This window comes from Leiobunum rupestre, chromosome 9 (assembly GCF_980474605.1).
Source record: "Leiobunum rupestre chromosome 9, qqLeiRupe1.1.hap1, whole genome shotgun sequence".
NCBI classification, from domain to species: Eukaryota; Metazoa; Arthropoda; class Arachnida; order Opiliones; family Sclerosomatidae; genus Leiobunum; species Leiobunum rupestre.
The window spans coordinates 27,903,044-27,914,102 of NC_143392.1; the positions used below are offsets into that span (position 1 = coordinate 27,903,044).

The window sequence follows — 11,059 nt, forward strand, 5'->3', positions numbered from 1 at the left end:
AATTTGCAAACAACACTTATCTGCACCCTCCGAAATGATTTTCCAAGGACATGAAGTAAAGAAGCTTTCTATAGCCCCTAAAATAACTCTTATTTCATTACTTTTGAAATTAGAGTGGCCTGTAAAATTTACAAACTGGAAGGGCCAATTTAACCCCTATGGATATGTATTAGGTAATGAATTGACATCATAGTTTCACTCACTTGAATACCACAACAGCAAACTAAGAAATTTTAGATTGACCCACAGGGTGCAAATTGCCTGGCATTACAGTGATTTCGAAGTTTAAATGTTCAGACAACTGTGGTACACTGAAAGCCCACAACTAACATAGGATAAATTCAAATTCACACAAACTGGTGCGAGTGTATGAGCATAAAAGTAAAATAATAATACTGCGAGATCTAATAAAATTATCATTGTAAGTTCAATTTTGTTTAATAAATTAATAACCATTTTACCATTACTCCATAAAATTACTATGAATAACTAAGCCTTGGTCTACTATTTCTTAAACTTTGTAATACCTTTCCCAACGCTTAAAAACGTCGTAAGCTATGTTCAATTTCAAAACTTTGAAGACACCGTATAATATTAAAAAAAAATTTAAATATATAAAATAGCTTACACATTTTTCTTCAAATATGAAACTTAACGGGCCTTTCCCTTGCCAGATGAAACTCGTACTCGTCAAACGGACAAGCGGTGAGTGCCGTCAATGTTTACGCGTCCGTAAAAATAACACTGAAGAGAATACAAGGTAATAAACCTACCTACTTGTTCCTGAACGAAAATGAAGCCCCGTAAAGGTATGAAAGGGGGGAAACGGTGGCGCTGTAGTCGCGGTCAAAAACGATTCTACGCTTGTGGCGCCAAAAAAAAAGGAATTGTTATGGTTTTGTAGGATCCTGTACAAAATTACTTTGGGGTTACTTAATATAGGCTTAAATGTGGATTAAAATACTCCAAAATATTAGGGGTATTTTGGTTATATCAGAAGGAAACGTACCAATTCACTTCTGGCAAATAATATGCCTATTGCCTACATTTAACAGAACAAAGCCTTAAAATACTTTTAAACAATTTCATTTTTCATATTGTATCAAAGTTAACACGAATTTTTCTCCTAGAATAATTGCTCATTGCTTTAAGATTTTAGCAATAATATTTACATCACTTTATATACAATGTATTTCTTCAGTTACACAGAAAAAATGCATCCAGTTTAATACAAAAGTGTACAACTTTTGCAAAAACACGAAACTTTACAAATTGAACTTTATCGCGCCCCAAAAATTTGTTATGGTCTTCCACCCTTATGAAAATTAATTTTCAAATAAAACGCAATTTATAGTGTTAATTCCTTATCAAAGCTGAACATTATAGATTTCTTTGATAAGAAATCTAAACATGATTTTAACTATCGAACAAAATTTTTATTGATTTATTAAGTTTTTTTTTTAAGTTAATACTAGTTTTGTAAAGAAACGTTCCACCTAGACAAGTTTTCTTATATAATATAGCGAACATAATAATTCATTAATAAACCTTTCTTTTGAAAAAACATTACTCATTAACAGAGGTATAAAATAATACATTATTTCCTCTTTTACCCCAATAAGTAACATTTTCATCAACTAATAAACCTTTATAAAACTATTTAAATAATTTCATCCAAAAATTAGGGCCAAACCTTTAATTAGCTATTAAATCCCTTTTTATACGCAATTATTTATATACCTATTTATATACTATTTAAAAACCACTTTTTAGCCAGTTTTCCTATACTTAACTAAAGCGACGTCACTTTGATGTCATTAACACAAATGATGACCACAAAACGTGAATTATTATAAAAACGCAAATTGTATTTTTGGGTCATTTTCACTTCCATGAAAAATCAATCGTTTAAAAGAGTCCGTCAATTCAACTTGTTTGGTTTTTTTTCTATCATGAGACCAAACATTCTGACCTTTTATTTAAAACTGCTGAGTGAAAATGATAATGAGTCTCGAGTCTCACAAAGGGGTAAAATTGAAGTTATATATTCGCATTTTTTTAACTATACAATTTATATTTTTTTGTGATTTTTTTAAATATTTTTCACAGATATGCGTAAATTTTACTTTAGCCATAATTGTTTTTTTTTCTTTCAAAGCCAGAAAGTTGATATTTTTTTACAGAAGATAACGCAAGGGGTTAAAAAAAAGAGAACCTAAAGTTTGGGTTACTTTCACTTAAAATAGGCCTTGTACAAAAATGGAGTCCGAACAGTTTCTCTTTCTTGCTCCATGAGAAAGAGAAGATCGCGTAAGTTTACTCTTTTCACTCTAGGCCTTATCACTTGTGATTTAGCGGAAGAATTTGTGGTTGATGAACTAGGACTACAGCCAGGCTGGAAAATCAACTAATATTTTAATACAAGTAATAATGATGGTAAAAGAAACTAAAATACTACTATTCAGTACCTGATTAGAGCCGGGTGTTCCTAGTTCAATCTTTTGCCTTTTTCTCGTCCCAATTGCTAGGAGAGCCGTTGCATTCGCTTCTCTTTGCCTCATTTCTTCCAACTCCGCTCTTTGCATCTAATAAAATTTCATTAATTCCTTGTTCATAAAATGGCACTACTTGACCAAAAAACTTACTTCTTTGGCTTTTTGCTTTAATTTCAATTGTTCAGGATCTTCTAACTTTGACCGACTCTTTATTATAAATAAGTTTTTAAAATTCAGTACACACATATTCAACAAAAATAAACTTTCTATGAGAAAAAAAAACCTAACACCACCTTCGCAGCCCTAAGTAAAATCTCCCTTTCCTGTTCCTCGTGGCGTTTTTTTTCCAGCCTATCCAACTCTTCTAAAAACTTAAGTTGGCCTTTCACATCTTGCGTAACTTCAAACCGAGGATCGTTCTACAAAACAAGTAGTTTCAATTGGGGTTCTTTCAATATTGAATCTAATGTACAAGAATTTACTTTAATATTTTCAAGTCTATGCTCGGCAATGACACCGAGTTTTTCCACTAAAGTTTTTAATCTTTCTTGGGTAGCGTGAGATATAAGAGAGACTACTTCAGGGGAGGCTTCCTCTAAGCCATGTTGAGATACTACACAAATAAAATCAGATTTAAGACCCTATCTACCGTACAATAACAAATTCCAACTTTGCTAACGTACTAATGGCATTAATTCGTTGTTGAAGAGGAGAAGTGGGGAAGAAATTTTCATCTTTACAAGATCTAATTTGAGTTCCGACTATTTCAGCATTAGCCGCTAATATCCTCTGGCTTTCTTCGATTAAATTAACGCCACCCATCGCTGCAACATCATTTATGTCATCATCATCTCTGCTAGAGCTTAGAGAAGCAAAGTTTCTTTTTTCTCTTTCTTTCGAACTTCCGGCAGAAGATGAAGCAGAGGCTGAACTTTTAGATTTTGATTGTAATATTCCGACAGTTGCGGGGGATGTAAGCAACGCTGTTGCGGCTGAAGAATGAATAATGTGCTGATTGGACGAAGTTGCTGCGGCAATAGCCCCAACACTTGCGGTTGTACTGGTTTGAATGACTGTCGGAATTGCGGTTGCAAAAGATGTGGCAGAATTAGTTTGCGTAGTTTTCGGACTAGCCAATGACGTAACCAGTAAACTTTTGGTGTGAGTTACCCCAATGGGTAATCTAGGCTGTAAATTACAAACACACATAAATAAAAAATAGCAATATACTATAAAGCTAAGTGATATTGCCAAACTTACTCTAAATTGGGTATTTTGATGGTCTTTTATAGTGTGCCGTTGGTTTTGAACCTTTTGGCAAAAGTTTTCGGTGCTTTTAGATTGCTGTTTTATTATGCCGCAATTAGGCAATCCCATTCTAGTACCGGTACGTACCGTTAATAGCCTTTGTTGAGCTATTAGACCTGGGTTTCCAGCCGGTTGCGATAACTGGGCTGTTAAAGCGCTGCTACCAGCTAATGGGGCCATCACCCTTACTTGAGCTGTATTAGGCGTGGGTGGCGCTAATGGTCTAGTCTGTGTAATCTATAAATTATCGTTTCAATTCTATGATGGGGAAAACATTTATTTTCCAAAAATACCTGAATTTGCGGGATGGCCGATGGAGTTGGTGGAAGTATTACAGCACCAGGGGCCGGTGGTCGGACGCCGTCAATAGTAAGCTCTTTAGTCATTAAGGAATGTCTCAAATACGGGAGGCTTTTCTTTAGAAATGGAACTAAACACGGTTGCGGAGAAGAGTTAAGTTCCTTTTGTAATTGGTTAGTAAAATCTTCTGGTTGAATGGCACCATCCTATCGAAGAAAATTAAGGATCGTTGACAAAAATCAAAGTGGCTTTAATTTGTAAAAAAAATTATAAAATAAAAGTCGAGAAACACAAGAAGACAATGAGAATGAAAGTGATAACGGAAATAAAAACATCCAAATGACCACAAAGTTGAAAGAAGCCCTTACAATGAGACCCTGTATCAGATTTTTTACATTAGTCGCAACTTGCTCCGGCTGGTCAGTTGCTAAACGAATTAATGTAGACAAAAAATTCTTGCATTTCTTTTTTGCAGTGTTTGGGGACATCTTTAAAAAAAAAAAGCTTTATATAAAAACAGCACAAACTAAAAAAAACACAAAAATTTCACATACTTGAGAAGGAGTAGTTGCAGATTGGCTATTGGCTGTTGTTGTTTGTATACTTAAAGGTTGAGTAACATTACTTGTTGTTGAAGATATCGTTCCAGCCACCTAGAGAAGAAAATTATTAATTAACTTTGATTTTAGCTATTTGGAAAATAAATTATTCAACGGACCTTAACTGGCATTCCGTGTTGACTAATTTGTTGATGTTGATGCGACTGCTGATGAATAATTGTTGGTGAAGAGACTACGCTATTGGTACCGTGATGGCTGGAAACCGTGGTCACCAAATTTAAGCCACCTTGACCATGTTGAAGAACCGTTCCAACCATATGAGGTCCCCCAGAAGTGGTCTAAAACCAAAAAAAAATAATAATAAGCCACAATCCAATCGATTATTTATTGTTAAAAGTTAAAACTCACATGAACAGTATGAATTTGACTGGTTTTAACCCCAGAAGCGGAAGAAACCGGAAGAGAAGTTACAATTTGTTGGGGTGTTAAAGTTCTTATTGCTCCTTGATGTCCAGGCTGGTAATGGAAAGTAGTGTTACTCTACTTTAATAATCAGTCACCTACGAATCCATTTTAAATGCGTGTCATACAACTGATTGAAGTCGGTAAGTGGCTCCACTGGAGATGGCTCCTGATTGTGTTGTGGGAGTGATCCCTTGAGCCACATTTAGCACCTGAAATTGACCATTCTCTGTCTTGAAAAGCAGAGCTCCTCTGACCATTCCTGACTGTAATGTTATTGTATTCTGAAAAGGAATTTTCATTTTCAAAATATTTATTTCAATAGTGATGTCAATAAAATAATTAAAAAATAATTTAACTTTTAAACTCATTGTGGATTGGCACATGAAAACCAAACTACGATACTTCACGAAACTTAAAACATAGTAGAAAAGTAACTTATGCTATAAAAGCATATCTAGGTTCAAAGATCTGTTTAATCTATACTTATATATTAAACACATATACTTCTTTATTGATAAGAGAATTACACGTCACTAAAACTTAATAGTTATTCTTAAATAATTGAACAGTGAAGTGCAACTCTTCTCAATTTTGGACTAAAAACCTAAAACTGTATATTTCTAGTAGTAGCTGATTAGAATGAATATGAGAAAAGGTCAAATTTATACCAAAATAAGATTCCCAAGATACTGCTGTAAGTTAATTTTAATAACAAAGTATATTACCTGTCCAGCAACTGGTGCAGCATGGCGGCCTCCAGCTGCTATCACTTGTGGAGAGGCGGTTAACCTAACTGGATTTCCAGCAATGACCATCCTAGGTGCTAAAGTCTTCTGCACATTCATGTTTTGTCCACTGCCCCTACCTGGTGTCATGTTTACAATTTGCATCCCAGGTATTAGACCCGGATTTGTTACCATTTGTGTTACAACATTAACTGGTTGACCTTGCGATGACTTGGATACAGTTATGACAGCTGGCGAACTACTAGCGTTTGGCGCTTGTATCAAATTGGGAGATTGATGCGCAGTTACATGGGAGTGCACTGCCATCAACGAACCAGCCAAGGGCGTACCACTACTATCAGTTTGCAAGGAAGGGCCGTTGTTGTCTTTCGAAACAGAGTGGCCTTTACACGTTTGCTTGTTCCGTTCTAACTCTTCCCTAACTGTAATGCGTTGACCAACTAGCGACTGTTTAGAGTTCAACTGGGCTTGGAGGGTGTAGTTAGGGCTTCCTGTAGTTGTTTGAGAACTAGATATAATAATGGGTTGTTGTTGAGCGGCAACGTTGGCTAAATTTTGCATAGCAGCCATACCACCACCAGGAGTTCCCGGGGTCGAGGTTATTGAAGCACCGGCTATCACTGGGGTTACTATAGTCGTTAGGGCTAAGCCTTGGTTCACGGATTGTTGACCACCAGGCCTAACAACGTTAAGGTTTGAAATATTGCCCACGCTCCCGTTCGGTACGGCTGTTTTTCTTTGCGTTTGTATCACCGAGTTACTATTCAAAGAATTAGTAAATTGGGCCGACGTGGGTTGCGGGGAATACACGATCTTGATGTCCGCATTATTTACCCCCGATCGGCTGACCGCGATGCCCGTACTCAATAAAGCTTGTTGAGCCGTACCTGTCACTTGATTGATGTAGCCGCTGGCGGGTAAGGCACCGGCTAAAGTTACCATTACTGGGTTGGAAGTAGAAGACGCGGCCGAAACCACCGAATTAAGTCCCACGATCTGGGAATTCGAAGTTAGGGACTTTGTGTTCGCGGAGTTGGAGACGACGACGCTTCCTTGAGGCTGGTTCAAGTTCACTACACCGCCGACACTGCCGTGTTTTTGTGGATCGTGCAATCGTTGCTGCAAACCACCTTCGGAAACGGACGGTCCACCGATGTGGTTAGTGGACACCGTACTCGATGATATATCCTGACTAGGAATATGGATGTTTGGGGAAGATAATTGCGATTCTAGGGACCCAACTATCGCGCTAACGGCGGACTCGTCCACTTCCGAAGAGAGCATATCCTCTAAGGACTTGGCTGACGCCATTTTCCAGTTCTCAACTGAAATTTTCATGGCGCATGCGTGTGATTACGAGATGCATTCTGGGTGCTTCGACCTCATTTTTTAGGCGTCACGCGGGGAAAACAGCCCTTTTCGCGGGTTGAATTTTTCCTGAAAATACCGAAAAACACTATGAAATTTTACTAATGAAACATTATAACTCAATACTTCTAGGCTTATTCTACGCGTTTACTTAATATTATTATAGATTCTACATTTGGAATTAAGTAATAAGCTGTTAAGCCAAAATATGTACAAAAATTACAAATGACTAATTTGCATAAAGGGGGTCGACTGCAGCGCCTCTACTCTTCTCTTTGGAGCAGTTTCTATCATATAAAATGGCGCTGGTTTCGGGGCTTTCTCTCAGTTGAAGAAGAGATTACGTGACGAGAGGAATCCATTTTCATCATAATTATTCGTTTCTACAATAAAAATTAAAATGAGTGGCGGTGGAATACCTTATCTTGGAAGTAAAATAAGTTTAATTTCGAAGTCGGAAATTCGATATGAGGGTAAAAATCTTTTTTTCTATGTAATTTTGCATTCAGTCCAAACTTCCAATAATTTGACATTCGTCGTGAAGGAATATTTAATTCGGTTTTCCACAAGCCTCTTATCTTGTTGGCCTTTATTATTCCGTGTATTTTAAAGATTATATTCCACTGTTCCTTTGAAAAATTTATATCCTGCCTAGTTGAAGTACCGCGTATTTCCTTTAATTAAGTTTTAATGGGGCTCAACCTTAAGGTCCCCCTCCTTACTTCTTTGTCTTTTACCCACATTTGAATCATTTTTATATTTCTATCAGGAATCTTATACACCATAGATACGAAAGAGAGTACTGTTGCTCTTGCAAAAGGTAATTATTTGTTTTAATGTAATTTTTTTCTTGAGACTAATCTTAATTATAATTTAAAATTTTAATATTTCAAATAAATTAATCTAGCTAACTTGTTATGACAACCTAAAATGGCTTCCTTTAACCATTGACCCTTGCCCTTTTGTTAGTGTTAGTTTTTTATTTAATACTGTGCTTAACATAAAATGAAGTAATTTTAATCTTTAATTTAATAATTTATGGGATGTTGAAACTTTCCATCAAATGGATTGATCTTTGCCCTTGTATGCTAAGTAATGACTTTATTTTCTAGTTCGTTCTTTTGGTACTGAAGACCGCCCCACTGAAAGACCAGTAGCACCTCGAGATGAAGTCTATGAATACATCATATTCAGAGCCAGTGACATCAAAGATTTGCATGTCTGTGAGCCTCCTAAGCCTCAACCCACCTTGACAGGCGGATTACCTAATGACCCCGCCATTGTCCAGGTAAACTCATCTGTTGTTTCTCAGGTATGGTACTAATGTCCCACGAGCTTTTTGTTTATTTCATTGGAAAGCTTATTGAAGAAAATAAGATCCATTTAATTTATTTTTCATTTAATGCTATCCTAGCATTCTGCTCCAGTGTCTGGAGGTTTCCCAAGTTTCAACCAACCCTCTTACGGACCCATTGGTGCCGCACCCCCTTACCAAAGCTATCCAACCATGTCACATGTACCACAACCATTCATGTCAGCTGCGTCTCAAAATTCTGGTGAATTTGATATTTAAGCGTTAAGCCTTTGATACATTTTTACTTATTTTGGTTTTGTTTTTTTCTCAGGGTCCAGGTCAGGAACTCCAACCCCAACTCCTCAACACCAACAAAGTCAATCTCAATTGAGAAAAAGCCCTTCCATTGACCAAGGTGTGCAAGTGTCTGGATCTAACATGGCAAATATCTCGTCTCGCGGAAATGACGATCACAAAGAGCCTCGTAAATCTGTCCCCTCACAGGCTAATACTACCAATCAGCACCGTAGAGGCCCAGTGGCCACAAACCAACGACCTCAAGCCAGAGGAAGTGAGTTATTGGCAAATGTAGACTTGGTTTTATTACCTGATGAGTGGGGATTCTTCACCTTATTAGAACTTATTATTTTGCGTTTAAATTTTAACAGGAGGTCCTGCCAGGAGGAGTAGAGGAGGAGGCCGAACTAACAGTCAGTCCAGTGGGGGACCATCTGGCCAACAGAACAAACCCGGACAGAGTTACTCTTCCCGAGCCAAAGAAGTTCTCAAATTTGAGAATGACTATGATTTTGAACAAGCTAATGCTGAATTTATTGAGCTTGAGAGTAAATTGGCCAAGACCAAAATTGATGACTCGGTTCCTCCCGCTGAGCCGCAGAGTACGCATAATGATTTTTATTATTTAAAGTTAAATGTTTCTAACCATCTTTATCACCATATATTATGCAGAAGATGAAAAGAAAGATGACTCTGGAAATGAAACCCAGCCTGGTGAGAGCCACGAGGAAGAAGATGGTATTGCATATGACAAAAAAAAATCTTTCTTTGACAACATTAGTTGCGAAGCTCTGGAGAGAAGCAAGGGGTAATTAATTTAAAGCGATACTTGAAAATGTACAAATAAACTAAACATCCCGGTTTTTTAAGAAATTTTCAGCGTATTGATTGGCGCCAGGAGCGTAAATTAAACTCTGAAACCTTTGGTGTGTCTCAAAGCAACAATTGGATGAGGAGAAATGCATGGCGTGGACGTGGTGGTTACTATAACAGAGGCAGAGGTGGTTCCAGAGGGGGTAGAGGCGGCTCTGGTGGTCAGTCACGAGGTGGACGAGGAGTAAACAGATCAGGTGTGTATTAGCGGTTAATTTAAGTCTGGAAAACTGTTGTTATTAAATTTCCCATTTCCAGGTGGTTATAATAACCAGTCATCTAATGCCCAAACCCGCAGCAAACCCGTGAACCAAGGTGTATGATGGAAATAAGACTTCAAACGCAATGAAAGTCTTTGTAACAAAATTCAATCTCAAGACTGGCAAAAAATGTTTTTGCAGTACCTGAACAGTTTTTTAAGTTTCCTTCTAAAGAATGGAATAAGTGCGAATTTTTCTCTATTTTAAAAAAGGGGGTATAAAGAAGCTACGCACATTTAGCATATAATTTTTTCTTTGATACACTGGAATTTCCAGCGATAGTTGTTGGGAAGCGAAATTATTACCTTCAACTATCCCTTAAAATGGAAATATATTTTCTAATATTTTTTATTTACCTCCCTACCTTTAAAAAGACAAAAAAAAGTAGGAGTAAAAAATTTAATATACAAAATTTCCCCTCCTCACTAATAAGGTATAACAAAATAAAAGCTTTACTATATCATTGAAAAACTTGATTCAGTTTTTTATATATATATACTATATATATAAAAGAGTAAAGGTTTTTCAAGCTGTTGTTTTTAGGAAAACCCCGAATGATTATGTAGTAGGGTTAATCCAGAATATTTAATTTTTTTTTGTATAATTAGTGGTCTTATTGTGTACTAAGAGAAAATATTAAAAAAAAAGGAAGACTTAAGAATAGATGTTTAGTATTAATGCGTTCCTCTACAAAGTGAAATGAAACTCCCAGTGAAAAAAACCAAAACTTTCTTTTGGCCTTATCTACCAGTAATTGTAAATATATCATTCAATAAAACTTTGGTTTGGAGAAAGAATATTGTAATTTATTTAACTTAAGATTGTGTGTAAAAAGCTTAAATATTATTAAGGTATTAGTGTGTACTGGGCCCATGTACAGTGAAGTCAGTCATGGACGCAATGTAATATATTGCGTCCATGAGCCAATGCTACTGTTGCCGTATTCCACAAAACTTCAACAATAAGGCCTAGAAGGGGCGATGATATGTCAATCGAAAACGTATGGTATGGCATGCCCTCGGTAGCCCGTTCTACGTACTTGGAATCTGAGAACAAGAAGCTAATCATTTTCCCATTTCAGTGGTTTTTGGCG

At 36.6% G+C, this 11,059-nt stretch overlaps 3 protein-coding genes across 5 annotated transcripts in view; 1 reads left to right on the top strand and 2 right to left on the bottom strand.

Moving 5' to 3' along the window:
• MYPT-75D (Myosin phosphatase targeting subunit 75D) overlaps nt 1-797 on the bottom strand; it is a 36,929-nt gene extending 36,132 nt beyond the window's left edge. The window contains exon 1 of one of the 2 annotated variants that reach the window (XM_090158135.1): nt 629-797. The gene's annotated coding sequence lies outside the window, so the exon portion shown is untranslated. The remainder of the gene's footprint in view (nt 1-628) is intronic. The other variant, XM_090158136.1, reaches the window with a different exon arrangement.
• Nucleotides 798-1,097: 300 nt separating this feature from the next.
• LOC149927052 (uncharacterized) lies at nt 1,098-7,259 on the bottom strand. The gene is made up of 14 exons (XM_090158989.1): nt 5,854-7,259; nt 5,254-5,409; nt 5,072-5,179; nt 4,822-5,001; nt 4,658-4,756; nt 4,472-4,591; nt 4,097-4,309; nt 3,756-4,040; nt 3,179-3,683; nt 2,978-3,108; nt 2,789-2,914; nt 2,646-2,702; nt 2,469-2,585; nt 1,098-2,395 (listed from the first exon to the last, which is right to left on the bottom strand). The coding sequence occupies exons 1-14, from the start codon at nt 7,210-7,212 to the stop codon at nt 2,234-2,236; spliced, it is 3,618 nt and encodes a 1,205-aa protein (XP_090015115.1). The 5' UTR covers nt 7,213-7,259; the 3' UTR covers nt 1,098-2,233.
• A 121-nt stretch (nt 7,260-7,380) lies between these two features.
• tral (LSM14 family protein trailer hitch) lies at nt 7,381-10,629 on the top strand. Of its 2 annotated transcripts, none has more exons than XM_090158990.1 (9): nt 7,381-7,715; nt 8,012-8,062; nt 8,355-8,554; nt 8,657-8,798; nt 8,868-9,107; nt 9,205-9,435; nt 9,506-9,641; nt 9,704-9,903; nt 9,965-10,629. In XM_090158990.1, exons 1-9 carry the CDS (start codon nt 7,643-7,645, stop codon nt 10,027-10,029), a joined length of 1,338 nt encoding a protein of 445 aa, XP_090015116.1. In that variant the 5' UTR covers nt 7,381-7,642; the 3' UTR covers nt 10,030-10,629. The 2 variants fall into 2 exon arrangements, with proteins under 2 accessions (XP_090015116.1, XP_090015117.1); XM_090158991.1 differs by having other exon boundaries at nt 7,388-7,715; nt 8,355-8,530.
• The last annotated feature ends 430 nt before the right edge of the window (nt 10,630-11,059 follow it).

Bases quoted from the DNA above. Each gene is read 5' to 3' on its own strand.
- LOC149927052 (XM_090158989.1), bottom strand. From the start codon at position 7,212: ATGAAAATTTCAGTTGAGAACTGGAAAATGGCGTCAGCCAAGTCCTTA. The intron at 5,410-5,853 runs GTAATATACTTT...ATTCCTTTTCAG, and splicing joins CTGCACCAGTTGCTGGACAG to AATACAATAACATTACAGTC. The intron at 3,109-3,178 runs GTACGTTAGCAA...TTATTTGTGTAG, and splicing joins ACAACGAATTAATGCCATTA to TATCTCAACATGGCTTAGAG.
- tral (XM_090158990.1), top strand. From the start codon at position 7,643: ATGAGTGGCGGTGGAATACCTTATCTTGGAAGTAAAATAAGTTTAATT. The intron at 8,555-8,656 runs GTATGGTACTAA...ATGCTATCCTAG, and splicing joins ACTCATCTGTTGTTTCTCAG to CATTCTGCTCCAGTGTCTGG. The intron at 9,904-9,964 runs GTGTGTATTAGC...TCCCATTTCCAG, and splicing joins ACGAGGAGTAAACAGATCAG to GTGGTTATAATAACCAGTCA.